The following is a 21,008-nucleotide window of genomic DNA, read 5'->3' as shown; positions in this document are numbered from 1 at the left end:
ATAGCCCAAACAGCGGGGTTATGTCCAAGAATATGCATTTTCATTTTATGCTTCCAACTAGCAAAATTAGTACCATCAAAGTAAGGACCTCTACGGTGATAATTTCCCTCGCTAGACGCCATACTCTCTTAGGTTGTGAAACCAAGGCTATGACCACCAAAAGCTATGGAGATCAAGCAAATGGAGACCAAAGCTCTGATACCACTTGTAGGATCGAAAGTATGTCTAGAGGGGGGTGATTAGACTACTTGACCAAATAAAAACTTAACCTTTTCCCAATTTTAGTTCTTGGCAGATTTTAGCTATTTTAGGACAGGTCAAGCAATCATCACACAATTCAAGCAAGCATGCAAAGAGTATATTGGCAGCGGAAAGTAAAGCATGCAACTTGCGAGAATGTAAAGGGAAGGGTTTGGAGAATTCAAACGCTATTGGAGACACGGATGTTTTTCCCGTGGTTCGGATAGGTGGTACTATCCTACATCCACGTTGATGGAGACTTCAACCCACGAAGGGTAACGGTTGTGCGAGTCCACACAGGGCTCCACCCAAGGGCAACGGTTGCGCGAGTCCACACAGGGCTCCACCCACGAAGGGTCCACGAAGAAGCAACCACCCACAAAGGGTCCACGAAGAAGCAACCTTGTCTATCCCACCATGGCCATCGCCCACGAAGGACTTGCCTCACTAGCAGTAGATCTTCACGAAGTAGGCGATCTCCTTGCCCTTACAAACTCCTTGGTTCAACTCCACAATCTTGTCGGAGGCTCCCAAGTGACACCTAGCCAATCTAGGAGACACCACTCTCCAAGAAGTAACAAATAGTGTGTAGGTAGTGAACTCCTTGCTCTTGTGCTTCAAATGATAGTCTCCCCAGCACTCAACTCTCTCTCATAGGATTTGGATTTGGTGGAAAGAAGATTTGAGTGGAAAGCAACTTGGGAAGGCTAGAGATCAAGATTCATATGGTAGGAATGGAATGTCTTGATCTCAACACATGAGTAGGTGGTTCTCTCTCAGAACATATGAGTTGGAATGGTGTGTGTGTTCTGATGGCTCTCTCATCGAATGAGAAGGAGGTGGAGGGGTATATATAGCCTCCACACAAAATCCAACCGTTACACACAATTTACCAATCTCGGTGGGACCGAATCAGAAAACTCGGTCTGACCGAAATAGTAAACCTAGTGACCGTTAGGAATTTCGGTGGGACTGACATGCAACTCGGTAGGACCGATTCGGTTAGGGTTTGGGCATAACGTAATCTCGGTGAGACCGAATTTGGTAATTAGCTAACCAGAGAGTTGGTCAGGCAAACTCGGTGGGACCGATTTGCTCTTTCGGTGAGACCGAGTGGAACTCGGTGAGACCGAAAAGTTACAAAGGGGAAACACTGAGTTTACATTGCAATCTCGGTGGGACCGATTCGCTCTTTTGGTAAGACCGAAAAGTTACGAAAGGGAAACAGAGAGTTTGCAACCCCATCTCGGTGAGACCGAGATCCTTATCGGTAGAACCGAATTGCTAGGGTTTGGCAGTGGCTAATGACAAGTGAAACTCGGTGGCGCCGGATAGGAAGGATCGGTAGGACCGAGTTTGGCTTAGGGTTTAGGTCATATGTGGATATGGGAAAGTAGTTGAGGGTTTTGGAGCATATCACCAAGCACATGAAGCAAGAGGCTCATTAAGCAACACCTCATCCCTCCTTAATAGTATTGGCTTTTCCTAAAGACTCAATGTGATCTTGGATCACTAAAATATAAAATGAAGAGTCTTGAGCTTTTGAGCTTGAGCCAATCCTTTGTCCTTAGCATTTTGAGGGTTTCACTTTCACATCCATGCCATGCCAATCATTGAGCTTTTCCTGAAATAATTGTCTTGGAATAGTATTAGCTCAATGAGCTATATGTTGTTATGAATTACCAAAACCACCTAGGGATAGTTGCACTTTCAGGTAGGTCCCAAAATATAGATTTCTTTTCCACATGGGTGCGTGTCCGTCAGCGTCATTCGGAACAGCTAGTCCACCGGGACCCTTTCCAAAGATTACGTAGTGTAAATCATTGACCATAGCAAGCACGTGATCACGGTGCGCATGGCGGGCTTCTTCCGGTGATCTGCCTCGCCTTTGAAATGCTTGCCTTTCTTTCGACATTGATGGTTGGTCGGAAGAAATCGACGATGGCCCAGGTACACATTCTTCCTGCATTTGTCCAGGTATATACTTTCAGTGTCATCTAAACAGTGCGTGCATGCGTGGTATCTTTTGTTTGTCTGTCTTGAAAGGTTACTGAGAGCGGGCCAATCGTTGATGGTCACGAACAGCAACGCCTTAAGATTAAATTCCTCCTGTCTGTGCTCATCCCACGTACGTACACCGTTTCCATTCCACAGCTGTAAAAGTTCTTCAACGAATGGCCTTAGGTACATATCAATTTCGTTGCCGGGTTGCTTAGGGCCTTTGATGAGAACTGGCATCATAATGAACTTCCGCTTCATGCACATCCAAGGAGGAAGGTTATACATACATAGAGTCACGGGCCAGGTGCTGTGATTGCTGCTCTGCTCCCCGAAAGGATTAATGCCATCCGCGCTTAAAGCAAACCATACATTCCTTGGGTCCTTTGCAAACTCATCCCAGTACTTTCTCTCGATTTTTCTCCACTGCGACCCGTCAGCGGGTGCTCTCAACTTCCCATCTTTCTTTCGGTTCTCACTGTGCCATCGCATCAACTTGGCATACTCTTCGTTTCTGAACAGATGTTTCAACCGTGGTCTTATAGGAGCATACCACATCACCTTCGCAGGAACCCTCTTCCTGAGGGGCTCGCCGTCAACATCACCAGGGTCATCTCGTCTGATCTTATACCGCAACGCACCGCATACCGGGCATGCGTTTAGATCCTTGTATGCACCGCGGTAGAGGATGCAGTCATTAGGGCATGCATGTATCTTCTCCACCTCCAATCCTAGAGGGCATACGACCTTCTTTGTTGCGTATGTACTGTCGGGCAATTCATTATCCTTTGGAAGCTTCTTCTTCAATATTTTCAGTAGCTTCTCAAATCCTTTGTCAGCCACAGCATTCTCTGCCTTCCACTGCAGCAATTCTAGTACGGTACCGAGCTTTGTGTTGCCATCTTCGCAATTGGGGTATAACCCTTTTTTGTGATCCTCTAACATGCGATCGAACTTCAGCTTCTCCTTTTGACTAATGCATTGCGTCCTTGCATCGACAATGACCCGGCGGAGATCATCATCATCGGGCACATCGTCTGGTTCCTCTTGATCTTCAGCAGCTTCACCCGTGGCAGCATCATTGGGCACATCGTCTGATTCCTCTTGATCTTCACCAGCTCCCCCATTGCAGCATCACCGTATTCAGGGGGCACATAGTTGTCATCGTACTCTTCTTCTTCGCCGTCTTCCATCATAACCCCTATTTCTCCGTGCCTCGTCCAAACATTATAGTGTGGCATGAAACCCTTGTAAAGCAGGTGGGAGTGAAGGATTTTCCGGTTAGAGTAAGACCTCGTATTCCCACATTCAGTGCATGGACAACACATAAAACCATTCTGCTTGTTTGCCTCAGCCGCATCGAAAAACTTATGCACACCCTTAATGTACTCGCGGGTGTGTCTGTCACCGTACATCCATTGCCGGTTCATCTGCATGCATTATATATAATTAAGTGTCCAAATTAATAGAAGTTCATCATCACATTAAAACCAAAGTGCATACATAGTTCTCATCTAACAACATATAGCTCTCCAGAGCATCTAATTAATTAAACCATACATTGAAACTATGTAAAACATTTCAATGCAAAAACAAATGCGATCATAATCGCAACCAAGGTAACAATTGATCCAACGGCATAATGATACCAAGCCTCGGTATGAATGGCATATTTTCTAATCTTTCTAATCTTCAAGCGCATTGCATCCATCTTGATCTTGTGATCATCGACGACATCCGCAACATGCAACTCCAATATCATCTTCTCCTCCTCAATTTTTTTTATTTTTTCCTTCAACAAATTGTTTTCTTCTTCAACTAAATTTAACCTCTCGACAATAGGGTCGGTTGGCATTTTCGATTCACATACATCCTAGATAAATAAAATCTATGTCACGTTGGTCGGCATAATTTTCATAAACAATAAATGAACCAATAGTTATAAAGATAATATACATACCAAATCCGAATCATAGACAGGACGAGGGCCGACGGGGGTGGATACCAAAACCATCGCACTATATAAGATGCAATAATAAATGTAAGAAAATGATACAAGTATCTATCTAAACATACAAGTAAGAATATTTTTCCTTTCAGAAAGAAGATAAGAACAAGAGGCTCACCACGGTGGTGTGTCGGTGATGAGATCGGCGCGGGTGATCGACGGCGGTGAAGACGGGGACGGGGCGTGACGGACCGCTAAATCTAGACAAATCTCGAGGAAAATGGAGCTTGGAGGTCGAGCTTCGAGAGGAGAAAGCTTAAGTAGTGTGGCTCGGGCATTCCATCGAACACCTCATGTGCATAGGAGGTGAGCTAGAGCACCACAAAGCCCTCTCCCCCTCGGCCAGAAAAAACAGAGCACTGAGCTCTGCTCTTGCGCGAGGGGGTATACATAGGCACCTCATTGGTCCCGGTTGATGACATGAACCAGGACTAAAGGGAAGCCTTTGGTCCCGGTTCAAGCCACCAACCGGGACCAATGGTGGTGGGCCAGGAGCGAGGCCCATTGGTCCCGGTTCGTCCCACCAACCGGGACCAAAAGGTCCAGACGAACCGGGACCAATGGCCCACGTGGCCCGGCCGGCCCCCTGGGCTCACCAACCGGGACCAATGCCCACATTGGTCCCGGTTCTAGACTGAATCGGGACTAATGGGCTGAGCCGGCCTGGACCATAGCCCTGTTTTCTACTAGTGCTCCTTGCCAAAAAAAATCTGGATCTAAAATAATCCAATCTTTGCAGGACCCCTTTTGGGAGTTGGAAGAAAGAAAGCATATAGAGAACCATATTTGTGAGAACGGAGTTAATCAAAACCAGCCGTCCTCCAACTGAGAGCAGCTTGCCTTCCCAACTGCTCAATCGTTTCTCTAGACGCTCCTCTACATGCTTCCACTCCGCAATGGTGAGACGCCGGTAGTGGATCGGTATTCCCAAATATTTAATCGGGAATTGGCCATGTGCGCAACCAAAGAGGTCCGCATAATCGGCAGCCGCCCATGCTAAGAGAGCAACTAGTTAAGAGCGCTCCTTCGGGAGCCTCGCAACGATTAGTGTCACTTGGCGCACTCCCAGCCATTCGCCACGTATCGCGCTCTGGACGGTCCCTCCGAATTTTTTTTCTGCACACATTTTCGGATTTTTAAATGTTTTTTTCGATTTTTTTCGACGTTTTCGTTTTCCACCGGTCTTCCTTAGCTTTTCAATAAAAAAAATTATTTTGCATGAAAAAATGTATTTTCTTTTTTTTCCTTTCATGAGAGGCACGGTTTTTCTTTCACGAGAATCACGGCCGTGCCTCTCGAAAACGGAAAAAAACACGTTTTTTGTTTTTTTTCTTTCGCGAGAGTCACGGTTTTGCTTTTGCGAGAGGTACGGGTGTGCTTTCGCGAGAGTCACGGCCGTGCCTCTCAGAAACAAAAAAAACGTGTTTTTTCTTTTTTTTTTCTTTTCAAGAGTCACGGTTTTGCTTCCGCGAGAAGTATGGTTTTGCTTCCGCGAGAAGCATGGTTGTGCTTTCGCGGAAGCAAAGCCGTGCCTCTCGGAAAGGAAAAAAACACGTTTTGAGAGTCATGGTTTTGCTTCCGTAAGAGTCACGATTGTGCTTTCACGGTCGTGCCTCCTCGGAAACGAAAAAAAACGCGTTTTTTTTCTTCCACGAGTCACGGTTTTGCTTCCGCGAGAGGCACGGTTGTGATCAATCAACGGCGCAAGGATCAGTCGACGAGGGCCTGTTGGCTCTCTTCGGTTCTTGGTAGTAGGTGTGTCAAGCAATGGGATGCTCTTGGTGCATCGACTTTGACCTCTTTTTTCAATTTGTTCCACGTGTAAAGACCCGGTTTTTCAAACACTCTGGATTGGTGGTGAAGGATTACAAGCCTGCATTACATTGGATGCACCGGCGGAGCTAAGGCAAGACCGAATAGGCCGTGGTTCGCCCAACATTTGCAAATTTTTGGAGTTATTTTCTTTTTACTTTTGGACCTTGGAAAACCAGCCCACGGGCCCTTTCTTTTTGTTTGGCCCGCCCAGCCTACTCATTCCATCAATGAGCTTCAAGCTCGGCCACTGGTTGGATGATACCTCAACCGATGTTCTTTCAAGCAGGTTCTAGATCTCATAGCTAGCGGTGAGTATTGCTCAAAAGAAAAAAAAGCTAGCGGTGAGTGACTATTGAGGTCTTCAAAGTATTGTATGGCGAGGCGTTTGCAGACATCCCTTTTCATTACTGTTGAGTGTGTTTTTCAAACTCTGTCGGACGGTGTATAACCAAAAGAAGTTGACCAGTATGATTTTTGTGTCATATTGTCTTTGCTTTGTAGCGTCTGTAGTTTTTCTTGATAAATATCGGATATGAGATGCTTTTCCGGTGTCTTTTCTCTCTCAAAAAAAGTCTCACTATGAACGATATGATTGATCAATCAAGGTACTTGAAGATTTTGCCTTATATCAGATATCAGATTCATTTTTCGGAAGCCAGTATACAATGACTTGAATCAGCTTAGCCAAAGAGTATAACAAGGACCAAAAAAGGAGAGACATGTCATGTAATTTTTTGAACTGAAATGGCATGAAGAGCCACAATGATAAAATAGCAACCGTGTCAGAACTCCGAGCATGAAAATCTAAGGGGTTTGAGTCCTCTTCTAGTCATAACATGGGGAATGGTCACTCAATGAGCTTTATCTAGCTACCAACGTTCTTGAGTATCTGATGAGATTTGTGTTGTGTTGATCATACTCGGCACGTCCAGTGAAGAGAGATTACAGTGAAGTGAGAGCTTTGCAATACACACAGAAGGGTTACCTTGCAAGTGACAAAAGGGCATTTTCCTGCTAATTATTTGTATCAAGTTTCTATGCTACACTACTTGTTAAGATGATCACTTGGACTGGAGCAAAAGCTGGACCAGGGGAGAAAACCAAACAATATGTGCAACAAGATGAGGAAAACTGCAATTGCGAAAACCCTCCCTATTTTCAATGACTAATATTATATATAGACTTGCAGAGAGAGAACATTTGACGCCGTGTTTGAAGGCACACACCGCAGTGTGGCTCTCCAGATATTAGGTAGGAAAAGATGGATGTTTCTTGCATCTCTTGCTTCTCCACGCAGACACGGGGCAAAGAGCTCTCCAAACCTTTCATCTATTACTGAAAAATGAGGAGCCACCTTTGCAATGGCTCACCAGTTTCCTCTTGGCTCCTCTTTCAGGTAGCTGCTGCTAAGAACTTGGGCCTTCAAATGAACACAATAAGGACATCAAGAGTGGCCATTCCAGTATACAATCTGGTGCTAGTCAAGAGAATATTAAAATAGCAAAAAGGAAAAAAAGGTTATTCTTCTACTTATACATGTTTTTCATCAAAAGACACTTTGATTAACTTTGTACTCTACATTAATTAGTTTGGAGTACGGGATTGGTAATAGAAGCTAGTATCAGCAGCCAAGCAAATTAGTCTCAGTAGCGAAGTGCTTGGTTTATTTTTTTCCTGTGTATTAAAGGCCAGTGTCAATTGGCAACTTCGGATAAGCATTTTAATCTAACAGTACACTAGATTTTCACATAGGTATTTAGATTCATGGTTGTACATCAGAGGCTGAGATATTGATTACTCAAACTTAACAATCTGAACAGCGCTAGAACACTGATCGTTCCCACCATGCAGGTCAAAGCAGAAGAGCATTTACCAAATTAACACCCGGGAGCAGATAACTGCAAAGCTTTTCATCCACTGAAATAGGCAACCTAGGCATCTTGCTCATTATTCCAGGTATTTGGCTCATGCTGTTCATTGAGAGCATCACATTAGAATTGCATGGGTAGCAATGACATATCCCTAGATCTGTACCTTTTATAGTGACTTTTACCTTTGTAGAAGATTATTGATGTTACTTCTTGTGCGATGGAAAAGATCAATGTTGTTCTGAGCCTGAAAGGAATTGTTAAAATGAATTTAACTCCTGCACAACCAAAGCTCCCGTGCACAAGAAATCAAGGGGAAATAACAATATTACTCCTACCATACATACAAAATACCAACCTGTGATGTCAAAATATTTGCTTCTATCTGATTGAGAAGTCGAGCATTTTCTTCCAATACATTAAGCATTGCACGGTCGATGTCAGAGGCTGCAGAGCAAAATGTAGAAACGTGGTCATTAGAAAATAGGACCTGTGCATAACTGCATATTCTTGTACTGAGAACTGGTAAGTTAGAGTTCATTTAAACATATGAACCGTTTTCATATACACAGGGAAAACAAGTACTTGAGTCTCTGTGTTAATGGTATTAAGTAGTTCCAGCAAAAGTTTAGCAACAAAGTAACCATCGAAGGAGTCCAAGCTAGGAATTGCATCAGAGCTTTAGTAAAAGACTAATTGTTATCCATTATTATAAGCTAGGGAACACCTTAACTCACAAAGCATAGGAATACGAAAAACCATTCAAAATGTCTTGAATCATTCATTCTATGCAGAATATGCATGGATTATTTCTCCCAAGTCCCTAAGTTACTTGGAATGCTTCAAAAAAATTATCACACAGGTAGTGAAACATGATAATCGCTAGAAAAGGATAAAATGATGGTATAATCAATCACAGATTATCTACACAAGTGACCTACCAACCTCCAGATACAAATCAATTATCGACTGCTATTACCTATCGTAACAGAAGAACCTCTGGTATCTGTTGGAACAGAACGATTGTTAGCCCACAATGACGACTCCACCATTTTGTCCTGAGATACAGCCTTGATGAGCACCAGGCAAAAAGAGACAAAAAAAACTTCTCAACTTCATTCTTGCAAGGCAAATATATTCGACAAACAAAACCATGATTTTCACAAACAATTCTAAATTTAGTGCATGCTTCCGAGGAGTCAGAACAGAAGTTGCTTCCTAGAAAGACTATTCTGAAAGTGGCGAGGAGGCATATCATATGAAAAGGCAAATGATTGATACCTTTCTATCTTTAATCTTTCTTCCAACATTGTGTTCTTCAGTCTTCCGTCGTCTTGTATTTTGTTTTTCCTGTATAAGCAGCACATTATTAGTATTGTAAGGAATGGAAAAGGGAAACATCATATGCTTTACATGATTATTACATGTTTACTCTGGAAAGGATACTTGTTTAATAGGCACATAATTACTGAAGACAAAGCTCAACCCCAATGCTCTGCTTCTGTTACCTCTTTTCAACGCTACTTGAAACGATTTCTTGAGTGCTCTACAATTTGTTTATATAATTTTAGGAAATGACAAGCCAGCAATATATTTTTTTTCGTGCAAACTATTCTCAGCTTGCCATGGCTCAATACTGGTCATTGATCAATTCAGCTTATGAGAAACTGTATCAGTTGTGCTAACTGACCATACACTTCTAATAGATATACATGCTTTTGTCATGAATCACGAGATGATCAACTTTTCATTGGATATCCTTTTGACGATATTAGTAGAGACACAACCATTGCTAACAGTGTCAAAAGCAGAGCCTTTGCATCCCTACAAATATTTTTCTAGTACACACTACTAGATAAATACAAATGTAAATCTGCGGGACAACAGCACAAAAGGATACTTGGGAGGACCAGCTCAGAGCACACTAACTTTATCGTCCATAACAGGCCACTATAGTATGTATATCGATGTCGACAAATAAGTGTATCTATGCATGATCTACTTTCATATATGCGGCACTGGTTGAGTGGAATTATAGTGACATCATTCTGACAGCCATTAAAGTATAAGCCATTGTTTGTCCCCATCCATAAGTTGTTACAGGAGCACATATTCCTTTAGCTCGAAAATATAATGTAGAGAATGGATAAACATCTTGCATATTTTTTGCATTTCAAAGTTTTAAATGAGTACCGACATTAGGTGGATCTGAAGGAAAAAATGTGATCTAGATGCTTCAGAATAGATTAGACGAATCGGGTACTAACCACCATCCACTGGCATCTCATGGCCACATCTCTTACTGTCTTCTCTGGCAACATTGCTGCTATCTTGATATACTTCATGATTCCCGGTTCACTTGCATACCTGACAATTTCATCACCAGTGCACACAATTATACATAATTGGCAAAGTCACTATTTACTGGAAAAATTGAAGCGCAAAAACACAACTCATTGCAACAAGATCAAGTGAAATCCTTTGTCTGAAAGATAAAAGAAAGTGATATGCCATTATTCTCCAGCAGAAATGAAGTATCCATCTTATCATGAAATAAACAAATATTTATCTTGACGCACTATAACATAATAAACACTTGTTATTCTGATCCAATATAGGCAGAATAATTATTTCGTACCTGGTGTCAATTGCCAGGTGTATTCCATCTTAATGTTAAACTATATGAATTAACTCGGCATATACATGTGATAAAATGCTCTCTTTCTCACTGATGTAATAAAAGTCAGTAATTATACTATACATAGTGGCAGAAAACATACTTATGGAGGCCGTCATTAAGCATCTGTAACTCAGGGTATGACCACTCCACAGCCATTGGACCTCCATACTTTAGGCTCTGGCTAGAATCAGGAATCATGTTGGGTGAAGCAGTGGATACAATCGTCGAAGGTGTAGTGTTCAACATTGCCAGATTACCATTTATCCCACTGGAAGTGTCCAGGCAGACCGGCATGACTCCCGGCCCATTGGTAATTGCACTCGTCTGAAATGAAACCACATGTTGGCCGAAGAATGAATGCGGAAATACGCCGTATTGGTTAGGATCTGTTGACATCTGCATGCCAGACAAAATTTGGTGCTCCGGGTTGAGCCTCACAAACACTTGACCAAGCTACGGAAGAACGCTTGATTTTGCTACCCAACTTTCTTCTGCAATGAGGGGACAAATGGCGTAGCACAAGTTACATCTCCACAGTGGCGCATCAAAGGTGAGCTCGGCATCCAGGGCTCCACAAACACATGAGAGTAACCATGGATGCCATCCAAACTAGTACAAGATAATGTCCAAAGCTTTACTGAAAAAGGGCCACTCCTCTACAAACAGTACCCAGATTTGAGAAGCTTGCAGAGTACACTTTCTGCAGAAAACATGAAGGGAGCAATCTTATTATTATTGCTTCTGCATAATAATACACAAAACTACATGAAAGTTAAACTAATAATGCAATAAAAAACTTTGCGCTTGGAATGGTAGTTAGTACAACAAGGAAAAAAAAACTTTGAGCTGCTAACCACACAAAAAAAAGGAAGCTAACAGCCTGGGGAGTAGCACTGAACGATCAGTCATCTATTTTGAATTGAAGCTCAGCTCAAGTATTATGCTCTTATAATATATTTAAGCAGCATGTAAAAAAAATTGGTGTGACGATGACAAAGAATGCATGGCCAAAGTTCAAATTTTTGTTAGAAAAGCGTGAGGTCGTCTCGTTTCTGCCAGGGCTCTACAAAAACAAACAAGTGGGCAATTTACTAACTCAGACGCAGACATACTAATCAAACTGAGTCCGTACAGCGATAACAGGGTCCAAGAAAAAAAAGAGAAGACGAACTCCAGGTTGGTGGCAGGATTGGAGGAAGAGGAAGGATAGAAGCGCGAACGCTAATCTGCTCTTGCAGTGGAGAAGAGAAGAGAAGAGAAGCAGCAGCAATAGAGAGAGAGAAAGACTTGTTTGAATGGAAAGGAAGAAAGCAAATCAAGCAACGATGATTACAGGAAAGGCGGCGGCCACGCACAAACGTGCCGAGCACCCCACCCACCCAGCCCAGCCCAACCGAGGGTTCGCTTTCCACATCGAAGGGCACGCCGGCCGGCCCCAACCCCCCAGCACAAGTCAGAATCCTCCTACTGGCGCGCGACGTACCCAGATCAAGAAAGAAAGAAGAGAAACCACCCGCGATCCGATCCTACGGAATCCGCAGACGAGAGCGCGAGCAGGCGGGCAAGTCAAGGAACGCACCTCCGACCTTGGGATCGTCCGTCGGTCGGTCCTCGCGGCGAAAGGGCAGGGCACAAGGAACAGCGGCGCCACGCGATCCTCCTCTGGCTGGCTGGGACGGAGTGCAGTGTAGCAGCACTAGTGATGGTGGTGGTGCGCTCTCACTACTCTTGTTGAGAGGGTTTGGGTCGATCTCCTCCGCCTCCTGCTGCTCTTCCTTTAAATGGTGCCGCCCAGCTTTGTACGCTCCAATGGGAAGAAGGAGGCCCAAAAGCGGCGGCCCCGCAAAGGCGAGGCGAGAGAAGCACAAGCCTCCTCCTCCTCCTTCTCCTGCCCTCCTGCCTTTGTTGTGCGCCCAAAAAGGCAACGCCCTGTGCCAACTCCACTGCGACCAACTTGCACCACCCCGCCACCAAAACGGAGGAGAGAGGGGAGGAAGAATGACGGGGGAGAGGGAGGAGAGAGAGGTGTGAGATCTCTGGAATTCAGCGCTAGGAGATGGATGCGGAGCTGGGATTCCCGATGCCCAAACAATTATTGAGGCTACTCTCTCTGCTTCTTCTTCTCCTCCCTCTGGCTGGGCCTCTGCTTTTGTCTCTCTTCGCTTTTCCTCGCCAGGAAAGAAAGAATCTGGCGTCTGCTTTGCTTTTCTTTTCTTTGCTGGTCAGTGGTCGCTGCCTTGCTTGCGCCAATTGTGCGCATGCATTTGCTAGTACTAGTCCTAACTCATACCAGTAGAGTAGTGTATACTTTTTCTTCCATTTTTATTTTTTATGTTCTGGTGGCTAGTCAACTGGTCTGGCCTGGCCTGTAAATATTACAACTTCCTTTGTCTTATAATATAAGATCGTTTTTGACATTAGTATAGTGTAAAAAACACTCTTATATTATGGGACAGAGTGATTATTTATTTTCATCTGAGTTGAGTTTATTAGTCCTCACTGTATTTTTGTCAAAGTTTGATCACGTATTTGACTACCAAAAATATTGCTGTATTAAAAAACATTATTGGATTCCTATTTAAATTTAGTTTTCAACGGTATTTTTTTTGCTATGTTTGCTTATAGTTTATTAATTAAAATCATGTTCAAAATATGACTCGGAATATGAGAAGAAGACTAGTAAATAAGACAAACGTGATACAGTAAAACTATCTTTTCTTCTTCTGATCCTCCTTAATCCTTATCCACATGCATCCTAGGCGAGTGAGTTGGTGCGTCGCCGGTCCTACCTGGAGACGTGGATGTGTAGTTCCGTACGTGTCGATCCTGCGAAGTGTCCTCTGATATTTCGTGACTAAGACGGTTAACTGCTACAGTAGTTTTAAGCGATTAAAGGAATGCCTGTTCTAATTAAGGAGACTTGTTCTTAACCAATTACGTTCCGGCTACGTGTCTTGAGATGCCATGACTTCTCATCAGTTGACCGAGACCAAACCAACATTATTGTGTACTCCCTCATGATTCTAGTTGTTCTTTGAGCACAAGCTAGTATAATAAGGTGATGTAGATAAATATATTATTACACTTCTTCTTCAGTACAACCCCTCTAAACACATTGACGGACCAGATCTGTCGATACCTCTTCATAAAAAAGGATAAGATGGTCCTTTTATAAAATACATCACCCTGACCGTATACAACGCAGTAAATTGGGCCGGCCCATCAACGATCTATCTCTAAAGTGGTTTTGTAGTGAAAGAGTGAAAAATACTACTACAAAAAATTAGCCTACGGCAGGAATCGACCATAGACCTCCCGCAAACACACAAACAAGCCAAACCACTACGATGAGCTAGCTTTCTTGGCTAACTAACTGCGCGGAGTTTAAAGAACTATGTGAAGCGACATATTTGAACATTTTTGCTGAAATTTGAACGTGACTTTTTTTAAACGCGAACATTTTCCAATATTGTAAAGAAAATTATGAAAGTGGAAACAAATTTTCCGAAACGTGGAACACATTTTAGAACTCCAGACAAAATTTAAAAATGTTATTTTATAATTCCGAATTTCTTTTGAAAACACAAACAATTTTGACACTCTAAAGGTTTCTGAGACGCCACCATTTTTTGATATTTTTGAACTTTATTCAAAAATACGAATAGAAAAATAAATATGTTGAACTTTTTTGAGCTTTGCAATTTTGAAAATGAAAAAAAAAACAATTCATGGACCTTCTTAAACGCTCCCAAACTGGTAAAAACCGGCCTGGAACTATCTAGAGGTTCCCAAAACCGGCATCTGCAGAGGCGACAAACAGATTAAAATGGGCTGTCCCATGTTCACTCGTAACGATTGCATATGTGGGAAATAATAAGCGTCATAGGGTTTTCCCCCAATTGACAGCGTCGCCTAGTTAGGCCAACGCCTAAATAGTTTTTCTCTATTTTTATTTTTATTCTCTTTTCTTGATAATTCATTTTACTTTTCAAACTTTATTGTTATTTTTTAAACTTGTTCTAAAAACTGATTTTTTTGGAATACCCTAAATGTTCTTGTTTTCAAATATTTTTAGAATTTTAAAAATATTCTGGAATTTCAAAAGAAATCACGTTTTTGAATATATTGTTCATAGATTTAAGAAATATTTGTGCTTTGAAAAAAAGTTGTTAATTTCTTAAAATAGTACATTGTTTCCAATTTTTGTTCAAAATTTTCATCAATTGTTGGAAATTTGTTACCAATTTTGGAAAAGGTGTTCAAAGTTGTCAAAAGTTCATGCGCAATTTATCGGACTTTTTTCACCGAGAAAAAACAATAGAAAATGCAAAATATGTCGGAAGCTCAAACAACTTGGCATGGTGCCTTGAATTGGCCATATAAGCTCACAGAATAAATTTGGGTCATGTGATAGATGCCAAAAACAATGTGGTCTCAAACGGACCCTTCTCGCCTACCCAAACACTCTCCGTTAAATATGGTCTATTTTTGGACACGCATAAAATGACCTAACTTTTGCCAGTAGGCGAGCATACCCATGGTAAGCACCCATGCCAAGTTTGAATGAATTCCGACACCGTATGCAAGTTTGTGTCACGTCCGACCATTTTTTCACTGAGAAAACTATAGAAAATGCAAGAATTGCCGGAAACTCAAACAACTTGGCATGGTACTTTGAATTGGTCATACAAGGCCATGAACAAAACAAACTCTCAAATAGACCATTTTGGCCTACTCGAACTTCCTCCATTGAACATGGTCTATTTTTCTACATGCATGAACTGACCCTAACTTTCGCAAGCAGGTGGGCATGCCTATGGTAGTCATCTATGCCAAGTTTGAATGATTTTGGACACCGTATGCAAGTTGCATCACGCCCGACATTTATCATCGAAAACTCCAAAAAAATGCAAGAATTGTTGAAAACTAAGAAAAAAATTGGCATGGCGCCTTGAATTGGTCATACAATACGAAAAAAAAATTAGAGCCATTGTAGAGATGTTGAGAAACATACTGCTACCAAATGGACCCTTCTCACCTACCATGAACACGGTCAATTTTTTGACATGCATGAAATGACCCCATGTTTTGCAAGCAAGTGAGATTGCCCATGGTAGGCATCCATGGCAGGTTTGAAGGAATTCTGACACCATATGCAAGTTGCGTCACGTCCGACCATTTATTGGCTATTTTCCACAAAACAAACTCTAGAAAATGAAAGAATTGCCTAAAAGTCAAAAAACTTGGCATGGTACCTTGAATTGGTCATGCAGAGCCAGTAAAAAAAATTGGGGCCATTTAAGGGATGTTGAATAACGAGCTGCTCCCAAACGGACCCTTCTGGCCTACTCAAATACTCTCCGCTGACACATGGTATTTTATTGGAAATCTCTGGACGGACCCCAACTTTTGCTAGCAAGTCCGCCATCCTGCATCTGCATCGTCGGCAGTCATGCTCTCCCACACAATGACCCAAGGCCCCCTCCCCACGCAGTGGTTTTTGCCTTCCACAAAGATTGTGGCGACATCGTCGTACGCGCGAGGGCAGCGGTGGCAACAAGAAGCCGACATGCTTCATCCCGTTTCCTCCTCCTTCCACCCCATTGCAGAAGTCTTAATGGTTTCGTCCCTACTTCCTCCACAACATAGACGATCCTACCTCGACGGAAAAGGTAGACGTGTCAGAGTGGTTCCAACGCATGATGCAGGAAGCTCATCATGTTTATCGTGCTCTGGCGCCGAGGTGGACAATGGCCATTGGATATGGAGAGGAGGACAAGGGATACAATGTGCGCAAGTGTGAATGCCACAAAATTACTAGAACATATGACCTTTTGGGAGGGGGTGTGCAAAAAAGTTGTCACATTGAAGTAGTCAACCGCCCACCCCGTGTCAAAATTGATGCAGTGTGGATAGGACTGCGAGCAACACACTTGGCAAACTTTTAGGATCCATATATAAATTTCAAAGTATTCGGACTAATATGACACACACCAAATATTTTTAAGACTTATGGTGTATTTTACTCTTAAAAATTGTTGTTGTTTACAAAAAAAAATCGCAATTTCAAAAATAATCTAGTTTACAAAAAAATTCACAAATTTTAAAAAGTACACTTTTCCAAAGTTTATTCACATATTCAAACAATGTTCGTGGAGTTTCAAATAACGTTTGCACTTTCAAAATTTGTTTGGAATTTAAAAAATGTTCCTGCTTTCAATTTTTTGTTCACAAATTCAGAAAAATGTTCGACGAAATTCCATAAACCCTTTTGGTTTCAATTTTTTTGTTCGACTTGTTAAAAAAATGTTTGAAAATACCAATTGTTGTTTGTGTTTTCCAAAAATCGCTGGTTTTCAAAATTTTGTTTGTACTTTTCAAAAACTGTTCATGCCTTATCATTCTGAACAATGTTTTAAGGACATGAACATTTTTCAAAAATTCATTTTTTCTGAAAATGTGATTTAATTTTTCCAATATATGAATCAAACTGGAAAAAACGAAAATTTTATGAAATTTTGAACAAAATTAAAAGCATTCAGTTTTGTTGAGAATAAAAAAACTTCAAATAGGAAAAAAAACAAAGAAAAAAGAAAAAGAAGCAGGAAAACAAATGGTTCGCTACACTAAACGGGTTGCTGTGATCATTCTGCTAGCGTTTCTTTATTGGACAACGCTATTAGGTGGATTGGCTAGCTATCAGCGCTTATCATACTGAGGTGCTTGGTTCGAATCCTTTTGCTGGTCATTTTCTTGTGGTTGTTTATTTTCACAGTTTTCACGCAATAATGGGCCGGCCCACTCGGGAGGCTCTCCCTCTGAGGACGCACATCAGTCAAACAGAACGCGCCTCGTACTGGGGCATCGAGCGTATGTATAGGTAAGGTGTGAAAAGACTACCTTGCCCCTGTATACGTTTTAGGAGGGGGCTGTACTGAAGCGGGACTCATATTATTATTATATTTTTGGAAATGTGAAAATCTGACATCATATTTTTAAGCATGGCAAATCAAATATTTTTATGGAAATTTATGATGTAGCAAGGATGGCAAATTTCCATTAGCAAGCACGGCAAATTCTGGCTAAAAGTAATTGTCATCGTCGCGACAACATTATTTGCCACAAAAACCGTCTGATTTGCCATGCTAAAAAATCCAGCGTCGATTTGCAGCGAAATCCTATATTTGTTTATGGGTAACGATCTTTCAGAAAAGAAAGATAATTGGAGTAGCCGGGAAAACACTTCAGCCTGACTTCGGACACAAGACTTCGATGTGAACGGCAACGACATTGGCTCCTCTTAATATAATAAACCAAATCGTGTTGACTATGTACATATGCTTGCTTGCCTACGTTCGTTCTGGATGCAGTATTGGTGCTCCCTCGGACACCTTTTTTTTGAAAAAGGGGACTCTCCGGCCTCTCCATCAGAACGACGCATAGGCCATTTTAAAATAGGGGAGAATTTCACTTCCTCGGCCTCTGCGTCAACTAGGGATGCATACGACCATTTTAATATGAGTACCAAGATAAACATGATTTTTAGAAATTTTTTAAATGAGTATCAAGATGTTTTTTGATGAATGATTTCACCACACACCAAACTTGATTCTCAATAAATGAGAGGAAACCCATGTGCATCACCTGTCAATTGTAAGAATTGAACTCAGGTCGTTAAGTTGTACAACCGTATGCCCAACCACTGAGTCAAGTCCCCTCGGACACCTGGATGTGCTCAAGTACATAAAATAGCGAGCTCATGAACCACAGGGCTTGATAGTATAACTCAGGCAGAAACGTGCAAGACCTTCTATTGGCTCCATCTTTCAGCGCTTGACCATTTCGTTACTAGGAGTACTCGTAAGTTGGCTCCATCGTTCTCATCCGCACGTACATTCCCGTGTTAATTTGCCGCCCGCCATGGCGGCACGGCACGTACGTCTTTCTGTGTTGTTTCTATAGTCAGCTGTAGACGAGATTTCAAATGTCGCCGAAGCTTAGCTCCGGACGTACCGCTACTGCTAGTGCCAGAGAGGAATGGGTCCGCTCCGCGTGAACGTTTACATGTGGTGGGCTCAATCGCTGTCCCGCTGACGCGCACAGCCACGCGTCGCCCATGCAAGGTGTCAAGCAGGCAACCCACTACCAGCATTTAGTCTGTCAAGGTACGGAAGAATTCATTGTTTACCGGCATTCAGATATCCATGGACGGTCGACTGAACAACTCATATCCTAAGTTTTGAGTTTTGACTCAAGCAAAAAGATAGGCCGAAAGAAGAACCATGAGCGATAAAACGTACGGAGTGTATAGAGGTTGTTAATGTTTATGTAGAATAGAACAATGGCCGTGCGTTGCAATGGATATAAATATTCTAGTACGTTAACTTGTGTCTGTGGTTGAGTTGGTTAGATGGACAGTGGTATTCCCAACCCATCAGGGTTCAAATCCTGATGCTCGCATTATTCCTAAATTTATTTCAGGATTTCCGACGATGCGCTTTCAGTGGGAGGAGACGTTCCCGTCGACGACGAGGCGCCTACGGTGACTTCGTAAATCTCAAGATGATATGCCGGCTCAGTCTCTCGGAGGTGCTCATAGGGATAGGGTGTGCGTGTGTGCGTTCATAGGGGTGAGTGTATGCGCGTGTATACGAGCGCTTGTGTCTGGACTGATGCTAAAAAAAAAGAGATTTAGTATCTGTCAATAATAATGCGACTTTGTAAATAAATGTTCATTAAATTCTGATCATGAATTACTTTATATTTTGGTTAAAAGTTTGGTAAGTAAACTAAAGTGAAATTGGTTCAGACAATAAATAAATTAAGATGATTGATTATCATATGCATGAAAGGTATAACAAAGGGATGATGGAAAGAAAGGTGAAATGAGAATATTACATTTTTTCTAAGTAGTAGAGATAGAGATATATCATGCTGAGACAAACTCACAAATAGTAAAAGCGTCATCAATAAATTTGGCAGAACGGAAACTTAAAAAAAATGCAAGGACGGTGTACTGTCATAAAAATGCAAAAATTTCCCACCAACTAATCAGAAGTTGGCGTTATTATCAATGACACATATTTTAAACACACAAATCTATTTCGCAAAAAAGACACAAATCTACTGTGAAGGTTCATCGGTAGTAGAAAAGCACTTCAAACATAATAAAAATTATATCAAGGTCACTGGACCATTAAACAACCACTATCATTGCGAGAATGTACCGCCAACGCGCAACGACTCTCCTAACGTTCATACAAATTAACCTGCAACACAAGCCAGATCATTAAGGAGGGATGAATCAACCCTTGCATGCCCCCCCTCCTCTCTCAAAGCTCATGTCTTGTCATTTGACTTTGCCAGTGAGGGAGAAAGTAGCTCTGATGTCACCATTGTCGACGTCAGCTTTCCGGGAAGCACCCACCGCACCCCATGGTGTCCTAGGATGAGGAAGAGGCCACTCTGAAGATTCGATCACAAGCCAGGTGTGTCATGTGTCTCACGTGATTGGGGTTAGCATTTGAGTGATTTGGGCATTTTATAACTGAGCTCTATTGAGTGGATTTGGTTGGTGCATTACATGCCCGGTACTATCTACTACAAGGATTGGAGTGGGTGAGCAAAAGATCTCCCTGTTAGAATGTATTGTACATGTATATATGGTATGAATATAAACCGTATATATGCCTCGTAGGATTATGTATTGCGTGGGTCATTGTAATTAGGTAGTTGCGGTTGTTAGGATTCATCCTCATATTTGTATAGCTTTTCTTGAGGATCAATCCAACACCAACTGAACTATCAAATCTTGTAAACTTGTCGGTCTATATAACATGCAACACATCCCTGTCAGAGGCATACGCTTCATCCAATCTTTCATGGTATTCAGAGCCAACTTCCTCGCCAACATAAAACCCTAGTCATGGCTAGCTCTAGCTCCGCCGCCGCCGCTTTTGCCCTCATTCCCATCACTGACAAGCTGCACCAGGGTAATTACCTGGTCTGGCACGCGCAAGCCTTAGCCACCATCCACGGAGCACAGCTGATCGATCACCTCAACCCCGATCACCCGTTCCCGGAGCCCAAGCTTGCCGACAAAGATGGTAAGCCGACGGATGTGCCAAACCCGGCGTATCTCGTCACCCTGGCGCAAGATTCTCAGGTGCTGAGTTTCATCTTCAACTCGATCTCGCCACCTGTGATGATCCAAGTTGCTCACTGCACCAAGGCCGCGGCAGCATGGACCGCCATCAGGGAGATGTTTCTCTCCCAGACGCAGGCCAACATCGTCAACACGCGGATCACCCTCTCCACCACCAAAAAGGGCACCGTGACCATCGCCGACTACATCGGGCGCATGAAAGCGCTGGGCGACGAGATGGCTTCAGCAGGCAAG

General features: G+C 42.5%; 1 protein-coding gene across 4 annotated transcripts; it reads right to left on the bottom strand.

Moving 5' to 3' along the window:
- Nucleotides 1-7,054: 7,054 nt before the first annotated feature.
- Nucleotides 7,055-12,852, bottom strand: LOC125530588 (uncharacterized). 4 transcript variants are annotated; one of them, XM_048694974.2, is made up of 10 exons: nt 12,189-12,849; nt 11,279-11,309; nt 10,710-11,100; nt 10,197-10,296; nt 9,211-9,279; nt 8,909-8,999; nt 8,288-8,376; nt 8,115-8,176; nt 7,935-8,031; nt 7,055-7,481 (listed from the first exon to the last, which is right to left on the bottom strand). In XM_048694974.2, exons 3-10 carry the CDS (start codon nt 11,009-11,011, stop codon nt 7,428-7,430), a joined length of 864 nt encoding a protein of 287 aa, XP_048550931.1. In that variant the 5' UTR covers nt 11,012-11,100; nt 11,279-11,309; nt 12,189-12,849; the 3' UTR covers nt 7,055-7,427. The 4 variants fall into 4 exon arrangements, with proteins under 4 accessions (XP_048550931.1, XP_048550932.1, XP_048550933.1 ...); XM_048694975.2 differs by having other exon boundaries at nt 12,196-12,849; XM_048694976.2 differs by having other exon boundaries at nt 8,909-8,987; nt 10,710-11,309; nt 12,189-12,852.
- Between the last annotated feature and the right edge of the window lie 8,156 nt (nt 12,853-21,008).

This window comes from Triticum urartu, chromosome 6A (genome assembly GCF_056163025.1).
Source record: "Triticum urartu cultivar PI428250 chromosome 6A, HENAU_Tu73, whole genome shotgun sequence".
Taxonomy (NCBI): domain Eukaryota; kingdom Viridiplantae; phylum Streptophyta; class Magnoliopsida; order Poales; family Poaceae; genus Triticum; species Triticum urartu.
The sequence above is the reverse complement of the archived record's forward strand: the minus strand, read 5'-3'. Positions and strand labels throughout refer to the sequence as shown.